This window comes from Dendrobium catenatum, unplaced genomic scaffold (assembly GCF_001605985.2).
Source record: "Dendrobium catenatum unplaced genomic scaffold, ASM160598v2 fragScaff_scaffold_993, whole genome shotgun sequence".
In the NCBI taxonomy this organism is placed as follows: Eukaryota; Viridiplantae; Streptophyta; class Magnoliopsida; order Asparagales; family Orchidaceae; genus Dendrobium; species Dendrobium catenatum.
This window is the reverse complement of record NW_021319455.1, coordinates 1,916,136-1,943,400: the sequence shown is the minus strand read 5'-3', so window position 1 is coordinate 1,943,400 and position 27,265 is coordinate 1,916,136. Positions and strand designations below refer to the sequence as shown.

General features: G+C 36.5%; 2 protein-coding genes across 6 annotated transcripts; one reads left to right on the top strand and one right to left on the bottom strand.

Annotated features, from left to right (window-relative positions):
- The first annotated feature begins 252 nt into the window (after window positions 1-252).
- Window positions 253-9,966, top strand: LOC110116510 (potassium channel KAT3-like). Of its 5 annotated transcripts, none has more exons than XM_028697775.1 (12): window positions 253-404; window positions 472-770; window positions 870-1,085; window positions 1,158-1,313; window positions 1,397-1,454; window positions 1,547-1,864; window positions 2,975-3,214; window positions 3,325-3,423; window positions 3,521-3,553; window positions 8,480-8,665; window positions 8,858-9,524; window positions 9,804-9,966. In XM_028697775.1, exons 2-12 carry the CDS (start codon window positions 601-603, stop codon window positions 9,917-9,919), a joined length of 2,259 nt encoding a protein of 752 aa, XP_028553608.1. In that variant the 5' UTR covers window positions 253-404; window positions 472-600; the 3' UTR covers window positions 9,920-9,966. The 5 variants fall into 5 exon arrangements, with proteins under 5 accessions (XP_028553608.1, XP_028553609.1, XP_020705758.1 ...); XM_028697776.1 differs by having other exon boundaries at window positions 299-404; window positions 491-770; XM_020850099.2 differs by having other exon boundaries at window positions 307-770.
- A 37-nt stretch (window positions 9,967-10,003) lies between these two features.
- On the bottom strand, window positions 10,004-25,123 carry LOC110116511 (mannosyl-oligosaccharide 1,2-alpha-mannosidase MNS3). The gene is made up of 6 exons (XM_020850103.2): window positions 24,766-25,123; window positions 19,965-20,938; window positions 11,554-11,815; window positions 11,104-11,301; window positions 10,823-10,971; window positions 10,004-10,713 (listed from the first exon to the last, which is right to left on the bottom strand). The coding sequence occupies exons 1-6, from the start codon at window positions 24,844-24,846 to the stop codon at window positions 10,473-10,475; spliced, it is 1,905 nt and encodes a 634-aa protein (XP_020705762.1). The 5' UTR covers window positions 24,847-25,123; the 3' UTR covers window positions 10,004-10,472.
- Window positions 25,124-27,265: the final 2,142 nt, after the last annotated feature.

Genomic DNA, 27,265 nt, shown 5'->3' with positions numbered 1-27,265 from the left:
GGACATTATCAGTAAAATTCTTGGTCAAGCGAACTGGACTAAGCCTACGTTTAAACATAACAAATTAAGAGAAAAAAAAAATTCAATGAACGTACCGAGAAATCTCCTTCAGCAGAACCATTCATTCAGAATCAGACAGCGGCCTTGTGAACAACTGTGGCCACACAAACCCTGCCATTAGAGTAGAAGCTCCCACAAAGAATATTAGTTCCAGGAAAAAGAGTTGAAAGCCGAAGGCTTTCAGTTCTCTTTAAATGAGCAGATTGATCTCAATTTTTGCTAAGTATAATTCTGCTATAGTTCACAAAATCTTACCTATGCAAAAGTAACCTTCAAACTTCCATTAGGAGATGCAAATTTGCCGTTTTCATCATTTCCATTCACACATGCACTTGTTATATCTGGTAGGGTCAGATTCAAACTTCTTTCATTTTCTTTTTTTATCTTCTATATCTTCCTTCGTTTCATTAGGGCCCATTACGTGGCACAGAGGTAGTTGAAGTAAAACTTGACCATGTTTCCAACATGTATAAATGCACAAGCCATTCCCACCACCTCATACCCAAAACTTTGTAAGCCAAACCAGCAAAGAGGAAGAATATGAGATTCTCTTGTGCTAAGTCCTACTTGAGAAGCTTCACTGAGGAGAACTTCCAATCAGAAAATGGATGGAGCTTCTCCACTGATCTATTGCCATCCTTGGGAGCAACCATTAACCAGTCAACCAAGCTCAGAAAGCATATAATCTCTCCTTATGATCGACGATACAGGTGAAGTAATAGTACGCTTACTTTTTCTTTTTCTTTTTCTTGGATAATGAACTAAGAAGGGCAAACTTGTTAATGATCTTCTTTGCTTCCCCTACACAGAGCATGGGAAATTTTTCTGATCCTCCTAGTAATTTATTCAGCCTGGATTTGTCCATTCGAATTGGCCTTTTTGAGATACTTGTCAAAGACACTCTTTCATGTCGATAACATGGTGAATGGCTTCTTTGCTATCGACATAGTCGTGACCTTCTTCGTCGCTTTTCTTGACCGAAAATCCTATCTTCTGGTAGATGATCGCAAGACAATTGCAGTTAGGTGAATACCTGAATCTTTCATTCATTACAAAGAGATTTGGTTGTTTTATAACCTGAATTTATCAACTTGTAGGTATCTAACCTCATGGTTCATCTTAGATGTATGTTCAACAGTACCTTTCCAATACATTAGTCTCCTCTTCCAGAAACACGGCGGCGACCTGGGCTTTAAGTTACTCAATATGCTTCGGCTTTGGCGCCTTCGTCGAGTCAGCTCCCTGTTTGCAAGGTCTGTGTCTTCCTCTGTAGCTCTGTAATTCACATCAAAATCCAATAAAGCATATATGTAGCTGAAGTAATAACTCTCATCAGACTTGAGAAAGATATCCGGTTCAACTATTTCTGGACCCGCTGCACAAAACTAGTATTAGTAAGTGCCGAGTTCTTTTTGTTTATTCCTCACTCCCAGATTATCTATGAACTAGTCCCAATTGTTGATCACGTTATGTGATTGAACGACAGGTAACACTTTTTGCAGTACATTGTGCTGGATGTTTCAACTACTTCATTGCTGACAGATATCCTGATGCAAGAAGAACATGGATTGGTGCAGTAATGCCGAACTTTAGAGCACAAAGCCTGTGGATTAGATACGTAACAGCAATGTATTGGTCCATTACAACGTTGACAACAACTGGATATGGTGACTTGCATGCTGAGAATCCAAGAGAAATGCTGTTCGATATTTTCTACATGTTATTTAATTTGGGCCTGACAGCATATCTCATTGGAAACATGACAAACCTTGTTGTTCATGGGACAAGCCGCACGAGAAAATTTGTATGTTCCTTTCTGCTTCTTAGTTGGCCTGGCTTCTCCATCCTCACAATTAGAATATTTAGGCTTTGTTAGGGATGGCTTTCTTACTGCTTCTTAAAGCAGCTTTTTAGTACAAAAATTAAAATTTTTTACTAGAAAGCAGCTTTAGGAAGCAGTAAGAAAGCCGTCCCAAACGAAGCCTTAATCATATGGTTGAAGAACTAAAAACAAATAACAATAGTTTTTGCAATATCAAGGAAAAATAGAACTATAGAAGTATCGGAAGAAAAACCCAGCCCTAGATAGCGGGGATAATGCTGATGATGACAAGTGTTAGAAATACAATAAAAGCTAGAACAAAATATAAGAGTTGATATAAGCAGATGTAATGCGATAGGCCGGTTCCTCCTGAATCGGCCCAACCGGCCCGTCCAGGGCCGGTTCAAGTATACAAGAGGCGGGCTAGTCCCGCCTCCCTTTGATTTTCCTACCGTAATCTATCGTTTTGTGGCTGATTTCACTCAGATTTTGCGTTATTCTCGCTGTTTTTCACCAATTGGTGATAGGTTTGCTTGCAAACTCAAGTATTACCCTTAGGGTAACTTACGAACTCAAGTATTTCCTATCATAATGACTACACAGAAAGTGTACAGAGTCATCTTGCTTGCTTGCCTTTGCCCTTATATTACGTATTGCTTCTAATGTTTATTAAGTTAATACTGCATGCTGAGATTTAACCATAACTAGCATTTCACTCTTCAATTCTTAGTCACCAAGCAACTAGTCCCTTCGAAAAGTTAATGAAGCGTTCATATTCTACCTTGTGCATCCATATCTTTATAATTGGTATAGAAGACCTCTTGAACTTAAGTAGCTTCATAGATAAGGTATATCTCAATAGGAAAATTTCTAGGATGTCAAGCTACTTATATATGGGTTCTACTCTGGGTGTTTTTTTTTTTAATAATTTTTTTATTTTTTATTTCATTATTATTATTTTCTACTCGGGTGTTTAATATAGACACAATTAGGGTCCAAGAAGTCGGCTAAAAGGAAGTTTCAAAAGTCTTATATTACAAGTTTTTATGCCATCTTTATATAGTTACTAACATTTTCTTTTCTATAAAATAGAGGGATAAAATCCAGGCAGCAAGTGAATTTGCAGCAAGAAATCAGTTACCACAACAAATAAAGGATCAGATGCTATCTCACATATTCCTGCAATTCAAGACAGAAGGATTCAAACAACAAGAAACCTTGAATGGCCTCCCAAAAGGAATTCAGTCGAGTGTTGCTAACTACCTATTTTTTCCAGTAGTTCGAAATGTGTATCTTTTCAATGGAGTGTCCCAAAATTTCATTTATCAAGTGGTGAGAGTCTAAAATCGGTCAAAGCTCATTGGCCATTGTTTGCCCACTGCCCTATTAAACAAATTCTGAGATTGCCTTGTATAATCTGACAGTCTTCATGCCAAATACAGGTCGCAGAAATGCAAGCTGATTATTTTCCCCCAAAAGAAGATGTAGTTCACCAGAGGGAAGCACCAACAGAACTTTATATACTCGTATCAGGAGCAGTGGTTAGTTGCAGCTCCAATTCCTTACAGTTATATATTGGCACACTATTCCCCAGCATCATTTGAACAGGTTGACTTATTTACTTTAAATTTGTCGCAGGAGTACAAGTTACATTCAAATGGAATCGAGCAAGTAAGTGTTCCTTCCATAAACATAAGCATCGAGCAAACAATTCACAAGCACATGGATAATGGAACAACATAAATTGGGTGGTTAAATATCATTACCACAAACTAGGGGCGGAACCAGCCATAATTTTTAGAGGGGGCAAACTTATAAGTAACTGTTGATAGATATGTCAGGGAGCACCCCCTTGCGGGATTCAACCTTGTAATAAAGACTAAAAAATATATTGAGATGGACAAAATACCAAAACAATCGTATAATGAAAAAAAAAAAAATTTTTTGGGGGTGGGGGGCAATTGCCCCTAGGATCAAAGGGGGTTCCGCCCCTGCCACAAACTATCCTTATTCCAACAACTTTGGTCACTTAAGCTTATTCACCAGTCATTTTTCCAATAACTTCATTTGGGTTTAATTTATCTGAGTTTTTCAAATGACTTCTAATAAAGTTATTCATCAACAACACTTCCATTACAAAGCCATGCACATCGTGTGAAAGGACACATCTGATTAGGAATTCCATTCCAGCCCAATAGAATGTATTATACTATTTTCCATCATAGTTGACTTTTGTTCAAGCCTTTAGCCCTAATGTTTTCTTTACAAAGCATCTCAGATAAAATCAAATCATCTAACTGTCCATGGTTGCAGACCAAACAAATGACATATTTTTCTTATTTTCATCAATGAATACTCTAGAACAAACCCTCTTGTCTATTCTTCTTCCTAAATTTCTAGTGTCGTTCTCTAATTTCGCTGAAATGGCATCTGCTTCCTATCAAATTAGTATCAGAGCAATTTTCTAGGTTGAAATAAAAGTCGCCCTCGCTGAATTCTACTGCATTTTTTCTCCGTTCTTGGTGATTTTTGCTGTTTGGAGGCTAGATTTGCATCCAAGTTGTTTTTTTGTTGTTGAAGCCAAAATTCGGATACATATGGCAGGCAGAAAGGTACAAGTGTTAGAATGGGAGATCGGACAACTGAAATAGGAATTCTAGAAAAAAGTTTCAAAGTTAGAAACTCAAATTTTAGCCATCCGTGAGAAGATCGATGGTAAGTTTGCTATCAAGGAGGAGATGATAAGGAAGATGCTTGAGGTCCAAACCAAAATGATGTCATCGAAAGAAAGGGGAGCAGTCGGCAGCCAAGAAAATGGGGAAAACCCTAATCTTAGGGAGTAGTCGGGTAGAAGGTATGGGAGAGGCGTGAAGGGGTTGGGCATGAGCGAAGGGGTGATAAATTTGAAAAGGGATGGGTTGATTATGATCAGAGGGGTGTTGAATTTGAAAGAAGAGGGGATGAATTTGAAAGGAAAGCGGCTGATTATGATCGAAGAAGTGCTGAACTTGAAATGAGGGATTTTGACGAAGGGTTTGGGTACGAGTGTAGAAGGGATGATTGGGACATTTGAGGGGAACCACCCCCTTGGGGAATGGGAAATTATGGTGGTAATGGATGACATCCGAGGGGAAGGAAGCTGAAGATGCCTATTTTTTAGGGAGATGATGCACATATGTGAATCTATAGGGTGAAAAGTACTTTACCGTCAATAGGTTGATGGTGGAGGAGAGACCGGCGGTAGCCGGATTGTGCTTGGAGGTAAAAGCGTTGACATATGGTACCAGTGGAGGGATACGAGGCGGCCCATACGGACCAGGAGGGAGTTTAAAGAGTTTTTGTTGGAATGTTTTCGAACAAGAAGGAGAGAAGACTTCTATGAGAAATTCTTTGCTCTGACACAAAAGGGGATATTGGTAGAGTATTGTGAGTAGTTTGAACACCTGGCTAGCTGATTGGACCGGCTTCTGGAGGCTGTCATGGAGAGGAACTTTATAAAAGGGCTCAAAACTGTGATTGATGAAGTAGTTAGAGTAAAAGGACTCATAATTTGGGAGAGGTTATGGAGCTAGCCTAATTAGTGGAGGATCAAAGGCACCTGGAGAGAGGGGCTACAGGTAGCAACTTAGGAGGTTAATACAAAATGACCACCATCTTTTGGGCATCCAAGCAGCCGACACTGGGTATTCTTAGGGAGACCCTGAAAGAGAAGACCATAGGAGGGAGACCTGGGGGAAAATTTACGAAGCTCATGAAAAGGAGTTGTGTTTCAAATGAGTTGAGAGGTATGCATCAGGGCATAAATGTAAGAACCGAACTCTTCAAGTTCTTACTATTTGTGATGACGAGAAAATTAAAGAGGGAGTTGTACGAGAGGATGAAGCAGCAGTTTTTGTCTTTCCACCTTGCGGATAAGTTGGGTCTTTAGGAGAGGAGTATTGATGGACTGGCGGTTGAGCCGGTGGGTTGCACTAGGGTGGGCGGCAGGCAACCCTAGGGTGGGCGGCAGGCAAGAAGAGAGAGGGGAAATTATTTAGGAAATTAATTATTATTGGGAGGAAATTAATTAGATAAAAAAATATATTTTGAATTCAAATATGAGAGAGAATTGTTTAGGGAAAGCTGAAGGGAGTTAATATTCATTATGTAAAGAGGAATCAAAAGGGGATTATTTAAGATAGTATTAATTATAATTGGGAGGGAATTAATTAGGGAAAGAGATCTAATTTGAATTCAAATCTGAGAGGAAATTGTAAGGAAATGGGGGTGATTTGGGAGGGAATTAGGGGAGCCTATTTAAGGCTAACTATGGAGTGATTTCAGATTATGCTTGATTTTTCTAGAATTATATTTGATTAGGTTGAGTGAGCTCAAGCTGACGGCTAGGAATTTGGGAGAGCCATATCTTCCTCTCCAATTAAAGATCCAACTGTATCTTGTGTTTTTCTTCTTAGTTCTTTCAATAAAAGAGTTCTTGTGTGTTCTTCTTGCTAAATTTATTATGCCGTTCTCTGGTTTTGCTGAAATTGCATCCACTTCCTATCATAATCTATTTACATACACCAAATGATCAACAACATTTTTGAAAAGTTTGAAGTTTGTACTAATGCATTTGTTATGTAGAGTACGTGTTCAATTTGGAACATTACATGTTATATCTCTCATTAGGCTACACAGCATCACTACACCCTCACTGATGTGAATCAATGTAGGAATTGCGATTGGAAATTAAAATGAAAATTATTCAAAGGGTTGTCAAAACAAATTTTATTAACAATAAAATGAAGGATTAATTCGTTCGAGGTAATTGACTTGCTTAGGCGAAGATTTGCTTTGAGATAACCAAACAATTCATAGCATTTCCAAAATAAAAAGATCTACTTAATTGCTCATAACAAAATCCCACAATTAATAATAAAGAAGTTCACCTTGAGTACCCTCTCTCTCTCTCTCTCGTTCACTCTTGGGCTTTAGCGGAGAAGAAAGAACCATGCGAGGATGAGGAGCACCACTACGATGAAGGCGACGAAAGACTTTGTTACCGGAGAGATATTCACCGGAGAAGGTGGTGGCGGATGGCGAGAGACCTGGGGGAAAATTTACGAAGCTGACAGAGATGGAGTTACAAGAGAAGAGTGAAAAGGAGTTGTGTTTCAAATGCGTTGAGAGGTATACATCAGGGTATAAATGTAAGGACCAAACTCTTCAAGTTCTCACCATTTGTGATGACGAGAAAATTAAAGAGGGAGTTGTACGAGAGGATGAAGCAGCAGTTTTAGTCTTTCCACCTAGCGGATAAGTTGGGTCTTTAGGAGAGGAGTATTGATGGACTTGCGGTTGAGCCGGTGGGTTGCACTAGGGTGGGCAGCGGGCAAGAAGAGACAACAACAACAACAACAACAAGCCTTTATCCCACTATGTGGGGTCGGTTACATGAATCCTTTTTCTACATTATGTCCTATTAAAAGTCAAATTCTCGTTTAAATCTAATAAAGAAAGTCATTCCTAATATTTTCTAACCAAGTCTTTTTAGGTCTACCCCTACCTTTCTTAACATAAGTCAAATCAAATACCTCTGCTCTCCTAACCGGGTCATCGGAAGGCCACCGTTTTATGTGACCAAACCATCTAAGGCGACTCTCTCTCACAAATAAGAAGAGAGCGGGGAAATTATTTAGGAAATTAATTAGATAAAAAAATATTTTTTGAATTCAAATAAGAGAGAATTATTTAGGGAAAGATGAAGGGAGTTAATATTCATTATGTAAAGAGGAATCAAATGGGGATTATTTAAGATAGTATTAATTATAATTGGGAGGGAATTAATTAGGGAAAGAGATCTAATTTGAATTCAACTCTGAGAGGGAATTGTAAGGAAATGGGGGTGATTTGGGAGGGAATTAGGGGAGCCTATTTAAGGCTAACTATGGAGTGATTTCAGATTATGCTTGATTTTGCTAGAATTATATTTGATTAGGTTGAGTGGGCTCAAGCTGACGGCTAGGAATTTGGGAGAGCCGTATCTTCCTCTCCAATTAAAGATCCAACTGTATCTTGTGTTTTTTCTTCTTAGTTCTTTCAATAAAAGAGTTCTTGTGTGTTCTTCTTGCTAAATTTATTATGCCGTTCTCTGGTTTCGCTGAAATTGCATCCACTTCCTATCATAATCTACTTACATACACCAAATGATCAACAACATTTTTGAAAAGTTTGAAGTTTGTCCTTATGCATTTGTTATGTAGAGTAAGTGTTCAATTTGGAACATTACAAGTTATATCTCTCATTAGGATACACAGCATCACTACACCCTCACCCTCTAAATTTTTTGTTTCTTCTCCCTTCTTTATATGAAAGATATCCACACTATCAAAAATCAATTGACATGCGCACATCCAAATACCCACTCCCCCAAAAGCACACACGGAAAAACGAATAAAACCAAAACTAACATAGTGACATGTCCTGAGCAAAAATGCTGAAAGTGAATTCTCTTTTATTTCGCTCCTAATCTCCTTGTTTCTAGTTGACAAAAAGAAACAAAAGAAGATCAAAATCATGAACTACGTGGCTGTTTTTACATTATTCATATTTGTACAGGTCCAGGGAAGGGCATATGCTGGGGACATGTTTGGAGAAGTTGGTGTTCTATGTGATACCCCTCAACCATTCACCATAAGTACCACTGAGCTCACACAAATTCTAAGACTGCGTAGAACTGCATTTATCAATATTGTCCGAGGAAGTATAAAAGACGGAACTCTCATCATGAACAACCTTCTCCAGGTATTAAGTAGATTTGATTTGGAAAACTTACTTTTTTTTTTCAACCTTGGCGACTACTTTACAGATCAAAGGCAATACCCCTCACCCAGGTGGTTGGAGAATAATTTGCCAAACTATAGCATAAAATGCTTTGAAAAGAGTTTCTTATTGATTACAAAAATAGCATCTGATCATTCTGTGACCAATTTACAGAAGCTAGGGAATCATGGCAATTTATCAAGAATGCAAATAGAAGGCTTAGGATCATTATCATTTCTCAGAGAATGGTCAGATACCTCTGCTTTCAGAGAGCAGTTTTCCACCACAGAATACCAGGAAAACAATGTGGATCATAGAAGACCCGTAGTTAAAGGAAACATGGCAACTGAGGATAGTCAAGTAGATCAAACAGACAAGGTCCTCCGCAACATAACTAATTTCAATTTGATTCAGCTGGAAAATTATGACAAGAGGAAGCCTCTACTAAAGCAAAGAACAAATCTGGATGAAACAGAACACTTTGGCTGGACAAAATCTTTGTTTGAAAAACAGGTGAAAGGGAATCCCCAAGGTTTTTTATCATTGCTAGAGACTAGAAGGAAAACTGAAAGCAAACAATCAAAAAGAACAAACAGTAACAGAGACAATCAGATCCAAAGAAACATAGAATTGGATTCCAGCTTCAAATGCTTGCAATATGAAACAATGGGGCCAACTCACTCCGAAACAGGAACACAGCCACTACGTAATGGTAGCATGAGATTAGTAAATAGAAGAATTACCATTCATGCGCTTTCTGAAGTGACATGTGGATCAAGAGAAAATTTGGGGAAGTTGATAATTCTACCTGAATCTGTGGATGAGCTTCTCAGAATAGGCAGTAAGTGTGGTATCATTCAGCAAAAGCATTCATTTAAACCTGAAAATATAACAAATTAACATATAACAAAAGAATTCATTTAAAATCGCTCAATTATCAGCACACATGCAAAGAAAAACTGCATGATGCACAAACTGCTACATTTTCTTGGAAAGAAACAAAGCACATACGTTAGTTGACATTCAAATGTGTACATAATCTTTACTTATAAATGCCAGATTAGTTTTGAAAATTTTCATTTCAGAATACTAACTATACCTGTAAACTGGAAAACTGCAGGTCAGAAGTTTGAGGGCTGTAATCCTACAAAAGTAGTGAATCAGGAGAATGCAGAAATAGATGACATCACCACAGTGAGAGATGGAGACCATTTGTATCTAGTTGAGGATCATTAATAATCTACATGACATGAAAAAGTTTAACATAACAAATGTTGAGAAGCGCGGATCTTGTTATGTGTATACAAAATTGTCAAAGAATAACATAAAAAATAGATAGATGACTTTTGCATTCACATTAAATAATTTACTGGAAGGTTTCATCAGTTACAACCGCAATTATTTTTCAAAATCATACAACAATCTCTCTCATCAAATCGCTAAACTTGATAGCTTCTCTGCTTGATATAACTCAAGTTCTAAATTAAAGGAAAATGAAAATTCTACTCCACCTGTCTGGCTAAAGATCAGTTGAAAATGATCAATACAATAAGACAGCTAATGGACCAAAAGACATTATGAAGATATGCATCCTAAGGCCCTATTGAAAAAAAGAAAAAAGAGGAAAGACACCGTTTTCTTTCTATAATCCACAAAGCAAACAGCCCATTAATTTCCGTGACCCAGTTTGATTTCCTCCAAGCTTGCAAGGCAGAAGGATTCTGTTCACTTTTCCCTCAAAAATGATAAAAATTTGAGAGATGCATGTGTTAAAGAACAATTAGGCGGATCAGATAACTGGCAAAGGGTGTGCTTCTGAATTGAAAACAAACTTATCCAAAGGAAGAATATCATCGTCTCCAAATAACAAATATAAGTACTTCAACGTTTCTCCCATGAAAAAAGTCTCCATCTTGTCTCTTTTGGGGGTGGGAACTCTTGTGACATCATTTAGAGAACTGTAACCACCAGAATCCACCTTGGTATGTTTTTCAAAAGCTAGGAAGATCTGCCAACCCCATTCCCTGTATCTGCAAGCATGGCAACATGATTTTCACATAACCAAGAACAACCATTTTATCCTACAAAATAGTAAAAGTATTTAAGAGAGCACAGAGGCCCTATAGAAGGTAAACCTACTTAGGATCTTCAGTAATGCGATGGAGTACAAATAAAGATTCCAATGTTTCAGGGCGCAGAAGATTGTGCCGATCATTGTGCCTAATTACTATGTCATTTACGTATTCTGAGCTTTTGTTCCCACCATCAAGGCCATGCTCCAAATTACCCTAATTCAAAATAATAATAATAATAAAAAAGATCGTCAGCATCGCAGAAGAGAAATATGAAACAATAGCCAAGATTATAATCAATTAAGATGTTATTGAAATAATCCTCCAACTCATCTTCAACTAGCTCACCTCGATATTGAAATAAACAATCTCTGGAGCTAGACCTGTTGAAGTTACAGAATACATTTCAAAGCAGGTCTTAGCCAGATCCTCAGCAAGAGATAAATTTTCCAAATCTTCAGCGGTCAGCAGACTGAGTTCTACTGCTTTTCTCTTTGTAAGACCCTTGGTTGCACCTAGAGCAAGGGTACCTGGAAGAAAGCACGCCTGCAAGATGGATAGGTTCATCAACATGGCACAAAAATGACATTCAGGAACCCTGACAGTGAAAATGGAAAATCTACAAGCTGCTAGTTAAAGAATAGCCACGAAAGGTGCAAAAAATATTATTGCGGAAGTGATAGCAAAATGGCATGCAGATTCAGATATGTACTTGATATTAATAGCAAAATTGCTACACAGGAATGACGATTAACCTTCATGTTAAACAAATTTGCTACATCAAAAATTGTAACTTACCAGGTGATCCATTTTTGGACTGAAGGAACCCTTGGATCCATAAGGCAGCTCTCCAATAAAAACCAATCCTTTAGGTGTAGAATTACGAACAAGAAGGTGCTTGACACCTTTCATAGCTTCCATATACATGTCATATAAATACTTCAGGTGATTGTTACGGCTATTCTTTTGCTGAATCCAAACTTTAATCAAGTATTCATAGTAACTATCACCACGAGAACCCAGTCTAATGTTCTCACCACTGAACTGGCCAGAGTAAGGACTGTGGACATAAAAGGGGAAATGGTATGAACTTTTTGGCTTAAATCAAAAAAGAAGAATACAATAGCCTAGAAACTAAGCAAAAAACAAATCACAAAAATAAAGGTTTCATACCAACATGAGGCATAATAACCTTACCAGTCAAGTTTTCAAACATTATAGAAAATAAGATTGTTCAAAGAGGGTCTACAGGAAAAATCATAATAATTTGTGCAGCAATAGATCAGCCAAATTCTACAGAAAGTTAGCCATAACAAATAGCTTTATGGGAAATAAAACATAAGCATGCCAAGAAAACGAAGCAAGTGTGAATACATCAGCGCCTAGTTGTTACAATTCCATCTCTAACCTCTATTATAAATTCATAAGCATGTCGACATCCAACACTTAAAATAATGCAACTGTTAAACCAAACCGACTTAGCAATTTGAAACATAGGTACAATAAAATCAACTCTATGATAGGAATCCAATCTCCACAGTCAAAAACAACAATTACAAAGAGAAAACACATCCAAAATCAGCAAGAAAGAATGAGATTATAGGCTAATGTCTAATATCGGCACAAAAACCCATGATACAAGTTGACATACTATTTGAGAGGTATATCGACTCCATAAACCCTAGCCACTTCACCCAGGTTTTGGGTGTTTCTGATACAAAGCATCTCATATAAGTTTTCACAGTAATGTTCACTACCTCGGTCTACCCATCAGTCTGTGGATGATATGTTATACTTCTCTTAAAAATGGCCCCCTACATCCTGAATCTCTTTCCAAAAGTGACTCAAGAACATCTTGTCTATATCTGTCACTATGGAATCCAAAATTTCATGTAGGCGGACCACCTCTGAATAAATGTTGTTGCCACTGAAACCACCATATATGGGTGTCGCAAGGAACTGAAGTGAGCTTACTTGCTCATTCTATCCACTATTACCAAAATCACTGAAAACCCCTCCGATTTTGACAGACGTTCAATGAAATCCATGGTTATCTCTTCCCACACATTCTCGGGCAAAACTAGAGGTTGCATAAGTCCTTCTGGAGCACTCACCATGTATTTGAGTGAAACCATAGTTTTTGACAGGCTACGATCCCCTCTAATAACCACTCTCCTCCCCTCAATCTTGAACCCCATCGTTAGAGCCTTCTAATCAATCTTAGTCTTCCCCAACTTCTGCAGACACTTCATTTCCAGTATCACATCAGTGCTATCCAAATCCAATGGCAAAAAGTCTTCCAATACCTGAATCTCTGGAAGGGTTAGGATCACCCTTTTGCAAATTCCTCTACTCCTCTCTACTTTTTATATTCCCAACATAACCCTAAAGCCCCCCATATCCACTAATTTCAGTCCCAACTAATCCACCATCCTGTTGAAAATGAAGTTATAGATAGCTCCACTTGTAACGCCCCAGAATCAAATTTGTAAGAATTATCTACTTTATTTTCTTAATTAATTAACCAAAGCTTCAATAAAAAATCAAAATAATAAATTTATATCCAGTGAAAGAAACTATCAATTGCATACCTCAAAATATTGCACTGTATTCATTCCCCAAAATCAATATACAATAGTTAGGAGATTAATGCAATTACTATTCTATCACAAACTCCTGAGTACAAAAAATAAGGAAAAAATAAAAACAAAATCAAAAGAAAACTTGAGGATCTTGATCAATCTCACTCCACCTGATCCTGGCCCCTTTCCCAACCTAAAATCATTAAAATCCACATAATGAGCCAAAAAGTCTAGCAGTAAATCAAATTCACTAAAGCTTTCAACACAAGACTAGAAAAATCAATATGCATACTCAGTTCAGTCAATAAGATCAATCTCATCAATGATCAATTATCATTTGTAAAGCTCAAAATGATCAATAATAAAAGTAGGAAAATCATCACAATGAATCTAGGAATCTATAATAGGCATAAGAATCAATAAATCAATAAAACAATGATATTATAATCATTCAAGCGCTAGTAAAAAGAATCAAAGGCACACAGGAGTCAATATTACTAGTTTTATCATCTTACATCCATCATATGAATTATATGAAATGAATACTTGTATCATTTATATGTTATCTATGTACACATATTACTACAGCTTTAATGTGGTGTTTTCATCCTTTCATTTGTTATTTCTTTATATCAATATCTTTCATTTTTATCATTATTATTACATGTGACTTTGAACAATCATTAAGAGTTGTCACCCTCTATCCGTCGGCGTGATTCGGTCATCTATTACATGCTATAACCGGGATAATATCACAAACCATCTTTAAAGGTAAGCCCGTCGGCCCACCCTCTTGCGTAGGGTATTATGTTTTAACAACCAACCCATTTTATAGTATTAATAACCATCCTTTTTTGTTTATGCAAATGCCACAATTAAAAGGCAGTATGAAATAATCAATTTTGTTCAATACAAGAAAATCTATATAATATCTATAACTTTAGAAATTCATAACTTTAATTCTACCCAGTGAAATTTAATGACGTTGTTATCAAAATTTTCACATTATTCATATCTATTATATACGAAAGTTATATAGTAAAAACTCGAAAAATCATGAAAATATATATTTTTATCAATTTATGAGAAAAGAAATATGTCAAACTCAAAATTATTGAAAACTAAAATAAGATTTGGGTTATTTAGAATGAATAGAAGAAATCTTTGAACAAAATTGACGGACAAAAAAAAAACTCAAAACAATATTCTCTCTCCTTCATATAGCTTCCTTCTTTGGCAAGGCACGGTACTAAAATTCAAATTTTCATTTAAAAATTTGAGTTATTACACCCCTATCCACCAGTAATACCACCTCCTGATGCTCGATCTTCCCCTTAACCTTCGTGGTGTGGTTTAGTGTGAACTCGACCATTGATGTAAGGGACACCTCTGTAACATCTGAGTGCAGGTGATCATCTTCCTCATATACTTATTCATCTGCAACATCTTCCTCATCGTAGACTATCAGGACCTATAACAAACGGTTCTTATAACAGTTTCCTAGAGAAAACTTCTCATCACACCTAAAGCATAAACTCTTACCTTCTTTTCTTGAATTTATGACTTAGTCAACCTCTTAAAGTTCCCCCCTAGTCGTACTCCCTGACCTCTATCGCTTGGGGCTTTCTTCTGAATAGGCACCATTTGCACCTTTGGCGATTGAAATGTAGTGGTTGTTGGATAAGAGACTCTTGAACTGCTGCTAGGCTACTCCCCTGCAAGGAGTTCTTATCCTCCACTAGCTAGACTAACTCCATAGCATCTTCGAAGCCACGTGGTCTCAATACTTGAATAGCTGCTCGAATATCAATCTTAAGCCCCTTCATAAAGTTCCCTCTACACAGTCTCTGACAACCTTCCTAATTGCCTCGAGAAGTGCTTAAACTTCTCTCGGTAATCTATCATCGCCCCCTCCTGCACCAGAGCGAAGAACTATTCATAGAAGTTTTCTTCCCGACTGGTTCAGAAACGTTCTAGAATACATTCTTTGAACTCACACCATGATCGAATCAGATCTCGCAAGTCTCTCCACTAGTATCAGGACAGAGCCTTACCTTTCTAACATAGAGCGGTCGTGATGAGTTTTTCATCTTTTGTCAACTCATTTACAGCAAAATATCACTACACCCTATAAATTCATATGCGAGCATCTTCTCCCACAAAAATCGACATCTTCAACTTTCTCACCTTAGGATCACCAACGTCCCAATAGCTTTTTCCTCCTCCAGTGTAGCAAGTGTTGTGATCCCTCCATGTTTCTCTCTCTCCCCCAAATCAGCTCTCCGATCTTCATCATCCCAATTTATTCGCCGGCCATGCCCTTCACCCATTCCCCTCCTTAGAAGTGACTCCAAAGGTGGCATCTCATCTTCTTCCTTCAAAATTTCCACCTCTCAATCCTCCCTCGTCATCCTTAAATTAGGGTTTCCCCCAATTCCTTGTACGTTCAACGATGTCCTTGGCTCTGATGATGTTGTATTGTCTTGAAGCACTAGCATCATTTTCATCATCTCTTCCACATTCGAAAATCTACCCTCAATTGCTAAAATTCGCTCTTCGAATTCATATTTTAGATTTTTGACTTCCCCATCAAGCATCTTCTCCAACACATCAACCTTCTTAGCAATCATATGACCCAAAAAGATGCTCTGATACCAATTTGATAGGAATCCAATCTCCGCACAGCCAAAAGCAATAATAAGGAAGAGAAAATGTAGTATAAATCATCAAGAAAGAATGAGATCATCAACTAATGTCTTTTAATATTGACAAAACAAACCAAGATACAAGTTGATCTACTATTCGAGAGGTAGATCGACTCTCCACAAACCCTAGATGCTACTAGGAACAACTCTAAAGAGAACTACAACAAAAACACATATCCCATAATGAAAATAAAACAACCTAATTAATCCTAAATACACATTCCTAATTCTCTCCCAAATATGAATTCAAATCAACCATCTTTCCCTTAATAAACCTTCATAATTCTCTCCCAAATCTAAATTCAAATCAACCCTCTTTCCCTACATAAACCTTTCTAATTCTCTCTCCAAAATTGAATTCAAATCAGCCATATTTCTCTAAATAAACCTTCCTAATTCCCTCCCAAATTTAATTTTCTATGGGAAGTTATAAAGGTAGAATTAATCCTGTTGGAGTCCCCCCTCTGATGAGAACTAAGATCTAAAAAACAAAAAGGAGAACACAAGTGACAAATGGAACAGAACTCAACCCAAAAAAGTTAATAAACCACTGACAAAGAAACAAACCAAAGCAAGAAGCATAAAAGTGAACTTTAGAAAGAAAAAAAAATTATAAAATCCTCCGATCAACCTTAAAGGTCAACTCGCATGTATCGATATAATTAGGAAATATTAGGTACTCTAAACAACATTCAAACCAGGGGTCCACCACAGCAATCTTGATCCAAAAATCATAAGCACTCCTCTGGCAAATACTAATAAACTAACTAACAACACCATTCAAACTTTTATGTAGAGAAGAAAGATACAATGGAAGGTACTTATGGAGAGAAGAAGTAGATAGAATAGTAGAAGAAGAAATAGGTGGGAAAGAAATAGTTCTCAAGCTAGGTAGAGAAAACTCTCAGGTTTAGAAGCAATTTCAGATTCAACAAGACCTCCGAACAGCAAAAATCAGCCTCCTTAAATAGGGAAAATGAAGCCAAACAGCCCTCCAAAAGGAGCCGCCCAAGCCTCCAATAGGAGCAGCCAACATTTATGGGAAATCACCAACAAAGAGGCACGACCAGCCCACGAACCAAGCAGCCAGCCCCCCAAGCAGGAAACCAAAGCAACCCCTCTTTAGCCGAGAAAACCAAGACACCAAGCAGCCAAAGAAAGGGAAAATGGGCCAAGTTCAATAAGAGAAATTCAGCCCACCATTAAATGCCCAAATAACCAAAAAAAGCTAGCAAACCAAAGGAGTGAAATGTTTAAAGAGCACCAAACCTAAACATGTTCATAAGTTGCCTTCCATCATAGGGTAAGCAAAAATAAAACATAAAATTCCAAATTAAATAAGACCAAAATAAAAATTTAAAAACATTCAAATCATAAAACACATGTAGATACATATTAAATGCATCACCCTCTCTCCTTGACTGCCGCCCACACTAGTGGGGCCCACAGGGCTCTTCCACTTGCCAGCTAAATTGGGCCCCCTTGCTGGACCAGCTCATCTGGTCCATCACTCTAAGACCCTGTTAGAAAGCCCAACCAGATGATTATCCAATTATGACATTCCGGTTAATAAACACAAATTTGGAGTTGAGCAGACTCAATTAAAACCTCACACAACAATAAGTATATATATGGTCCTAATCTCGGCTACTAGATGTTATGCAATGGGAATCTCCAATAACCTAAACCCTAATCCATATAAATCCCTCTCTATTTCTCTCTACATTCCACTTCTCTACCCTTCCCCATTCAATCAATAACAATAGTCAACCAACCACAAATGTCATTTGCCCATTTCCTCATCTCCTTCACCACAAAGCTGCCCTTTATCTCAATATTTTCCTGCTAAACCTCTCTTATTCATCATAGGCGCCAAGTGGATGCCCTATCCTACTCATCCATGCACAATAGTCTTCCACACTATCACTCCCCAAAGCTTTAGATGATCTCCCAATTATAAATAAAATAATATGTCACCACAATATGACCATAAGTCTTCAATTCTCCTTCGTCATACTACCCAACTTCTCCTCACATAACCACCCCTATAATCATTATTTGCTTCTCCTCCATCTATAAATGGTTACCACACTCCTCAAGTAGCCTTCCTTTTATGATGTAGCCATAGTCCTAACTTATCAAGCTCCATCAATATAAAGAAAATTGTGCAAATGCCCTCTCCACCCTATCAAATCAGATATAGAAATCAAATTGAGACAAGATCAGATTCCTAAGCAATTTAAATTCCTGGTGTCAATCTGGTCCAACTCACAACTTCATTCAAAATAGTTCGAATCAAATTTAAATAGAACTTAACCTGATTTGAACTAAAGGCATTTAGATATCTTGAGTCTATTGTTCAGATTGATGGTGAAATAGATGGATAATTTATTAGTAGAATTCAAGTTGGATGGTTGAAGTGGCGGAATGCATCGGGCTTGTTATGTGATAGAAAAGTGACTCTCAAACTTAAGGGAAAATTCTATAAGATGGTAGTGAGACCTGCAATGCTTTATGGTGCAGAATGTTGACCATTAAAAGAGAAGCATAATATTAAGTTAAGTGTTGCAGAAATGAGGATGCTCAGTTGGATGAGTGGCTTTACTCGTAAAGACAGGATACGAAATGAGCATATACGTGAAAAGGTTGGAGTAGCTAGCAGCTCTAGTGGAAGATAAGATTAGAGAGAGTCGCCTTAGATGGTTTGGTCACATAAAATGGCGGCCTTCCGATGACCCGGTTAGGAAAGTAGATGTATTAGATTTGACTTATGTTAAGAAAGGTAGAGGTAGATCTAAAAAGTCTAGGTTAAAAAATATTAGAAATTACCTTTCTTTATTAGACTTAGATGAGAATTTGACCCTTAACATGACACAAAAAAGAAAAAGAATTCACGTCCCCACATAGTGGGATAAAAGCTTGTTGTTGTTGTAGAGAGTTGATCGCAAGTTGGCATACACTCATCAAATTTATATCAAAATATAACAAATGAACCCAAATTTGACGATTATTAATGCAAGGGCATTCCCCAAAAGAAGTGTCATGATTTAATCCAATGGTAGTGAGAAATGGCCAAGTATTTGTTAAACATTAACCTTAAGTGATATGCTATAACTAAATTAATTGTTGTAAGAAGCATACTAAAGTTGGCAAGGATATCACTCACAACTGGCACGTCAAAATATATCCCAATTTCCATGAAAAGTGAGCAACAGTTGAGTAGTTAATCAATTAACATAACATTTGCTACATGAAATTTTAGAACATTAATGGCAAAACCAGATAATCAATGAGCACAATGACTATTAAGTAAATATTCATGTTTGAGAGAAACTAAATGGTAAGGGAAAAATCCAAAGAGATTAGCAAGCTTATAAGCAATTGATGTTATAAAACTTAAGAATAGAATAATGCAAGGATAGTGGTGGATGGAAAGCTAAAAGACAACAATGCTAAGGTGAATAATATAAGTAATTGAGTGATTTCTATTAATATCAGCTATCATGTTTCATTCCACAGGTGCTGGAACAAATTTCCAAGAACTATCTAAAAAATTTAACGTAGCATTCATAAAGAAGAATCAAGTGATGGAAATTATCCACCATAACTATCTGTACCAAAAAACTGCTCTTTGGATCACGATTCAAAGTAAAAGGATTAAGTGAGGAGCGTCCTTCCATGTACTGAAACAAAAATACAAGCCTTGAGAGTAGTTATGAAGGACAACGTTAGGCTGATCAATATAAAACGTTATCACTTTGAACACTCCGGCAGGAAACTAAAACTCATAATATTTTGAAGTAGAAAATAACTCAGAATATTTGTAAATGTAGAATTCAGAAAATAACTCAAAATCCGATAATATTTGTAGAGAAAAAAACACTATGCTATACAAAATTCACGATAGAAAATGACTATTTACCTAATGTAGATGGGTACAAGCCCTTCAACTTTAGGAAGTGTTTTGAAGTGCTCCAACACTTTCATTGCCACCAAACCATACCTAGGATCACCAGAAAGTTTACTGAGATAGTTAAATTCGAGTTGCACCGTTGAAACTTCTGAAGTACTGCTTAAGCCATCAGGAGCAGCATGAGCAGATCTTTCATTCAATACAACGTCACTAAAAGGAATTGATGTTGGACTTGAAGTAAAAGCTAGCAATAGATGGTCAGCCAAATTCTTTGCTGCGTCTAAGAAAACCTCAGACTTCACTCCTTTCAGTTTGACAGAGATCCCACTATCACTTAAAGTACCATGCTCACCTCCACCCAAATGATAAGCACTAAGAAGACCACCTAAGATACGTATTGTAGTCTCAAACAAATTTACATGCCCCTTCGTGTTAATTCTTTCCATAAGGTGCTTTTCTATCCAAGTACCTGCTTCTGAAACAATTTCATCAAGTCCCATTATCATAGCTGTGTCAAGGGAATCAATAATAGTAGCACCAAGGCCCCCAAGGCCATCAACACCTTTTTGACTCAAGGGCATCAGCTCGTCATAGCCAAAGGCATATTGTCTATAGCCAGACCACGCATGTACAAATGCTTCTTTAACCTTATTTTGCCTGAACTTTGATTCAGACTTATCATATTGCTTATTATGATTGAGATTCAAACTTGAGTTTCTAATGTCATCAGGTGAAAGCTGTGGTGGAAGTCTTGGGGGCTTCCGCAAAAATCTTCCAATTTTACCAATTCTTTCCTTTACATGATGTACATCCCCTACGGTGGTATCCTGAATAAGTTCACGGGAAGCCAACTGACCAGGGCTTTTGTGAATAACCATTAAATAAGTTAAACCGCCAATCATCAATAGCATTAAAAACTTCCCCACACCACATCTTCCACAGTCATGTCTGATGCTATTAGTACTGAAAGCTTGTGTCGCAACCTAGAAGGAAATTTACAGAAAAAAGCAACAAAGAGATTATTTAAAACATAATGATAATATCAATTGATGACCAACACACAACCCAAGAGAGCAGAAATAAATTGGGCCTTAAAAAATTGGAATTTACACAATGTCATCTCAAGATAATGTGTGAAATAAAATAAATAGTACTTGAGCAACTAATGTAGAGTGTGAAATCAAGTAAATAATAAGAACGACAAGATTTTTACTCTGTTCGGCCCTAACTTGCCTTCATCAACGTCTAAGTATCTCATATGCTTAGAATTACACTACTTAAATCAGTCGTTCATTAGCAAGCTAGTGGAGAAAATATTTACACAACTTCGTAGTTTCAAGTGTAAGAGGACTCTTCTCTTACTTATGGACATGGGAAACTCTTCAAGTCTCCACCAAGAGACCTAGCAATATGAAAATTTTAAGGATATAGAAGCAAATGATGAAAGTCCCTTGCACACAAAAATTTTCTATGTGAAGATTGAACATTTTTTATCACATTTAAACCAAAGATCATTGTTTAAACAAAAAAATCATTTATTCCCCACACTTTTTTTTTTTTTTTTCCCCCCCCCTTTTTTTTTTTTTTTTTGTGGAGATGAAAAGCTTTTATAATGAATCTTTTACTATATATATAAGAGAGTACCTCCATATCACAGATTCCCACGAAAGGGGCTTTAAACATGGAATATAAAGCATTACAGTGAGGACAAATCATTAAACTTTTGCTGAGAGCCGATGGCTCGGCCAATTATGTCATATGCACTCAATTTGCAGACACATCACTAATAGTTTGAGCCTTTGAGGAGAGTAGCTATAAAGGAGAATTGATGAACTTAAGTTCTAAAGCATTACAAGGTTATAGTAGGAATAACCTCCCATTAAGGACCACCTATAAGGATGATTTCAAATTTAGTTGGCTCGTGGTGACAAACTAGCAATACTATAATTTGAATTTCATCATGTTATGCGAACACCTTAATGAATCACGATAAACAAGGTATTATACCTTAAAACTAATATTCATCACAACGACGATAAACTTATTAGACTGTTGATGATGATTATCACAATAAAGTTGGGCTCTGATGCCAATTATAGTAAATGGAGCAGTGGAAATCATTAAAGGGCCTTAGAAGAGGGTGCCACCATTATGATAGTCAACACCTTAAGAACAACAAACTGCAAGCACGTATCATCAAAAATTTCATGGATGCCTTGAACAAATCTTTATCGAGCACTTACCGTCATCTTGCTAAATTATCAAAGATGATTATCGAGATAATGTTGGGTTTTGATATACAATTGATTTTGAGAGGGGTAATAAAAAATTTGTCGAAAACCTTAAATTGGTCAAAGAAAGAGAATGAACAAAAAAGAGGGTAGAAGATGTAAGGAGAATGAATTAGGTGGACAACACCAAAGGGGTGAGAATAAAGCTAAGTACCATTTTCATTCCAATAATCATAGTATGGCTATTACATGATTATTGGCCTTTTATTTACAATAGAAGATCCTATAGGAAAACACTAATAAACCAACAAATGACCATATTGATCATGATAATTAAAATAAGGACTAAAAATGAACTAATAAAAGAAATTAAATAATAATTCAAATAAAATCTTATGCAAAGCACATAATCCATATTTGTCAGACATTAGTAGTCCTTGCCAAGGAAATTTGGCCAAGGTTACATTAAATGTCTATTTGGGACAACTTTCTAGTTGATTGCTTTTCAACCATCGAACAATTTTTTGCTATAGTTTTCTTACTATTTTTCAAAACTTTGTATAGCGGAAAGGTGCTTTTTGCAACAAGAGTAGTTAATTTACTTTCCCACTGCAACTTCACAACTAATTTTATAAAATATTGCAACCGTCTCAAACAGGCCCTTAAAAACAAAGGTTAAAAGCACTATGAAATGTTGTAGCCCTCTCCTTCTATAGTGAGTTCTGTTCACTTCCTCTTCCCTCTTTTCTCCTCCCTTTCTCCTCCTTAATGGTTATCTCTTATCTAATGCAAAACTAAATTAGGTTAAGGATGATTTTATTTATTGTCCTAAAATACTATTTTTGTGGGTTATAGCTTGCTTGAGAATAGGGTCTCTATTTTGAAATTAAGATTAGGTTAAAATAAATCATGTATGTATGTGTGTGTGCCCCGTAGTTTCGCAACGTATCCTAAATACTTTATTAAGTGAAATTTTTGTGAGTGATCTCTCAATTTATAGTCCACTTAATGTGATTAGGGAGCAATAAGGTTGATCGCATCATTGTGATAGTTAAGTTTAGCTTAGGGAGTATAGCTTAGATCAATTAATATGATTGTCTCAAAATGTGTGCTTATAATTGTTTGATTTTGATTCTTGTAGGACCTTCGCTTGGTGGAAGCATGCAAACTACAATTGAATTTGAAATTTGTGCCAATTATTGTTTATTAATGGATAAATGTACTCTTCTTTATTAGAAGTGTTACTTGTATGAAGTTCCTAGTTATTTTAGGTTACCGTACTTGTGTTAAATTCTTATTTATTATTGCATACCTACAGTATATATTATTTATTGTTCATGATGATATTAGCATATATAGAGCCAATATTACCTTAATTGATATTGTTGCACTGATACGTTAATTGTCACTTGCCATTCCTACCCGCTTAATTGGTCATACAACATGCTTCATTCATTTGTTCTTTATGTTTTAATAGATAGGAGTTGCTTGATAGGTTTAAGCTATCAAACTCACTCATTATTTTATTTTATTTTTTTCATAGCAAGTTTTGTGGGAGTATTAGGATGAACATCATCGCAGGAGCATATCTACCAGTCATAACATATATTTGGTATTTTTATAATCTATAGTAGGTCATTTGTATATTTTTCCTTTTGACGATTTGCTATTTATCTTTTTGCAATTGTGCCTTTCAAAACTCTTTTGCTTGAAGTTAGTTTCTATTTTGAATGGTGTGTGCTCATTTGAATTTATGATAATGAAATAAGAGTTTAGTTATTTCAGTTATTTTTTCTAATATATATTTTGTTTATATTACTTGAATATGCATTTTTTCTTCTTGTGTGTACAAAATAAGTTTTCTTAGTACAAAATAAGTTTTCTTATTCCTTCATCACATCTCGTATTGCCAGGGCGTACTACCTTCCAAACCATGGCCATGATAAAAGGGAACTTGATAAACAAAATGAAATGAAAAATCATGGAAGATAACTGCCCTCTATGATGAGATTCCCCTTTAAGATTCTCAACCTCTTCAGTACTCACAGAAGAATTTTCAGCTAAGATTCACAAAAAAAGACTAAATTACAAGGATTGAGAACAGGGAACACAATCTAGATCAAGAAATATGACGAACGCAAACCCAGCTTCCAGACTACCAGAAACGTCTATCCAATGACACAAAATGACGTTCAGATATCTAACAGCAAGAATTCTTTCAATACTTTTCGACCTGAATCCCAATCAGAGTGAAAACTTGATCCTCGGGAAACATCATCCTATGCTTCTTGCACGACACGGGCCCTCTCTAGCATAAGATACCATTTAAAGTCGAAATGCAGCCAAGATCCACAAAAGCTGAATTTTCCTTCCAAACACGACTTCATAACCCAGCAACATTCGTGCAAAAACAATTAAAATTCGCCTAAACCCGTCTGCTTGCGGTAAAAGACCATACAACCGCCAAATAAAAACAAAGCTTTGAAAACCATACCCATCAAATCTAATCATATTTCCACTCGATCACGCAACAATCAGCAAAACAATCGGGATCTACAAGTATAAGGAGAAACAAGAACCTTGAAGGGCGATCGGTATCGGAACTTTGCGTTGTCGTAATCAACATCCTTGCTCGAGTAAGGAAGAGTCCTCGATGACATGGCCGGTGAGGAAAGCTAGGGTTTTCAGATCTTCGTCTCCTGCGCCTCTTTTGAGATGCGGAAAGCGGAGGGTGGCGAAGAAGAAATGGCCCGCTTCTATCATGCGAGAGCGTTTTCCATTATAGTCAACTATGAGAAAAGATCGTATTGTTTTCTAAAGAGAAGGATGGAAGCGTTTTCCATTGCTCGTTCATTGACGGTTTCTTAGCAGCTCTGGTCGATGTCCGTCGCTGCCGGTCATCGGCCGGCAGCTGTCCACGATTTTTTTGGGCTTGAAATAAAAGCTCGCTCGTTATCATTTAAATAGTTTCTTAAATAATTGATGATTTAATAAACAAGCTTGAAAAATTATGTGCTTGACTTGTTTTTAATCATAAACAACATCGTCCGAAGCTCGTGAACATGCTCGATATGAAGTTCGATAAGAAGCTCATTAGGAGCTTGATTCTTATTTGATACGAAAATTTAATAAATCTAATAAAAATATATTATGTTTATTATAATTTAAAAAAATAATGATGAGATGTTATAGAACAAGTTTTCTTATAAGAAAATTATGCATCGTTTGTTTGTGAACGAGCTCATTTGATAGTTCAAAAATACTTACTAGATGTGTTCGTGTACATGCTTATTTGATAGTTCGAAAACCCTTACTAGATATGCTCGCAAATAGGCACGGTTGGTAGCTAAAAATATTCGCCATATATATTCGTGACATGTGCATTTGGTAATTCGAAACAATCGCTAGAAATATTCAAGAATATATTTGTTAGTAGGTTCGATAAAGCTCATTCGTTAAGCTGATGAACATTTAGAAGTATAGCTCGTTTATAGCTTGATGAGGCTCGTTTATTTAAAGCTCGATAAGCACGAAGTAAATTGAACATGAACCAAACACAAACCGAACATGAACAACCATAAACTAAAATGAACCAAGCTTGAACTTGAACATGAAAGCTGGAATAGAGCTCGAATAAATATGAGCAAGCTGATAATAAACAAACACAAACATGAACAAATACATGCCCGGCTTGATTCATTTTCAGCCCTAATGGTGGCTACCAGTGGTGAGACAACGGGAAGTGGCGACAGACAACAACTGCGGCAGTAGGCAGCCGGTCAGCGGGCGTCGATGGCGATATCCTGTGACGACGGTAGCAGGTGGCAGGCAGTGCAGCAATAAGGACGGTGGTTGCTATGGGCGACCAACGAAGCACTTGAGTGGTGTAAAGTGTTCTTGCTCAATTTGGGATATAACATTTTACCTCAAAAATGAATTAAAATGTAATACACTATACTTACCTAACTTGGGTTGACTTTTCATTCAACTAAACATCAAAAAGTCAAACAATAATGCATTTATTTTACTTCATATTCACTTTTTCTTCCAACCAATAAGCCTTTTAAATAAGAGAATTTTGAATTTATTTTCTTTTAGAAAATTTAAAATTGGAGAATATATATATGTTATTTATTTCTTAAATAAATATATTTAAATATTTTTTTCGAACTAAAATACTCTTGAATTCAAAGTAATGTTCTAATTTCTATAAATAACATTTCTTGCAAAAAATTAATCAACCAATTATATTCTCATTGTCATCTTCTTCTATGGTGATTATGATTCCCTAGTGATGATTTTGATATAAAGTTCAAATGTAATATTTTTTTTTTAATCTTTGTCTTTGTTTTTTATCTCTAGCTAGGCGACAAATATGTTAGACAATAAACCTTAAGCCTAAAAAGATATTTGATAAATCCCCAAAAATCATCTTGAATGAGCGCAAATCTTTGCACATATATATGAATTGAAAACTTTTAATATTAAATTTATGAACCATCTGAACTCCTCAACTTCAATTTCAACAAACGCACAGTGAAATTGAACATTTGGACGAGATGGGCCCAACGACAATAAAATCAGAACAATTAGAGCTCAATCGGGTCCTAATTAGTGGCTTGAAGAACATTTGAAAACTTATGAATATTAATTGGATGATCAAAAGATATCTAAATGGTGCATGGTTATAGTCAAATCGAGCGGATCGAATAGATGAATCTAACAAGCCCAAGTTTATAGAATTCTGATATCATTAAGGCACACAAACACTGAATGAAAGATTTGTGAGTGGGGATCCATATGGATTGTCCAATGGAATGCTCCTAATTTTTTTAATATGTATGAAGTCTGCAACTCTAAAAAATCTATAAATAGGCTCGACTTCCTACAAGACATGAACCTTTGGGTAGAGATTGGAGAAAGTTTTGAGGCTTCAAAGATCCTAGAGTTACACCCAAGCACTTTCATGAGCAAACTTCTGTCATGCAACAACTGATGGACCTCCTCCTAGTAGCCCATCACCGCTAGACCTCCCCAAATCACCGACCACTGCCAGACCTTCGCCTGGTTGTTGACCAC

Excerpts from the sequence above, each read along its gene's own strand:
- LOC110116511 (XM_020850103.2), bottom strand. The coding sequence starts at position 24,846 with ATGTCATCGAGGACTCTTCCTTACTCGAGCAAGGATGTTGATTACGAC. Across the intron at positions 20,939-24,765 it reads GATACCGATCGCCCTTCAAG|GTTGCGACACAAGCTTTCAG; the intron begins GTTCTTGTTTCT and ends ATTTCCTTCTAG. Across the intron at positions 11,816-19,964 it reads CTTGTACCCATCTACATTAG|TCCTTACTCTGGCCAGTTCA; the intron begins GTAAATAGTCAT and ends TTATGTCCACAG.
- LOC110116510 (XM_028697775.1), top strand. The coding sequence starts at position 601 with ATGAGATTCTCTTGTGCTAAGTCCTACTTGAGAAGCTTCACTGAGGAG. Across the intron at positions 3,215-3,324 it reads AAAATTTCATTTATCAAGTG|GTCGCAGAAATGCAAGCTGA; the intron begins GTGAGAGTCTAA and ends TGCCAAATACAG. Across the intron at positions 3,424-3,520 it reads TACTCGTATCAGGAGCAGTG|GAGTACAAGTTACATTCAAA; the intron begins GTTAGTTGCAGC and ends AATTTGTCGCAG.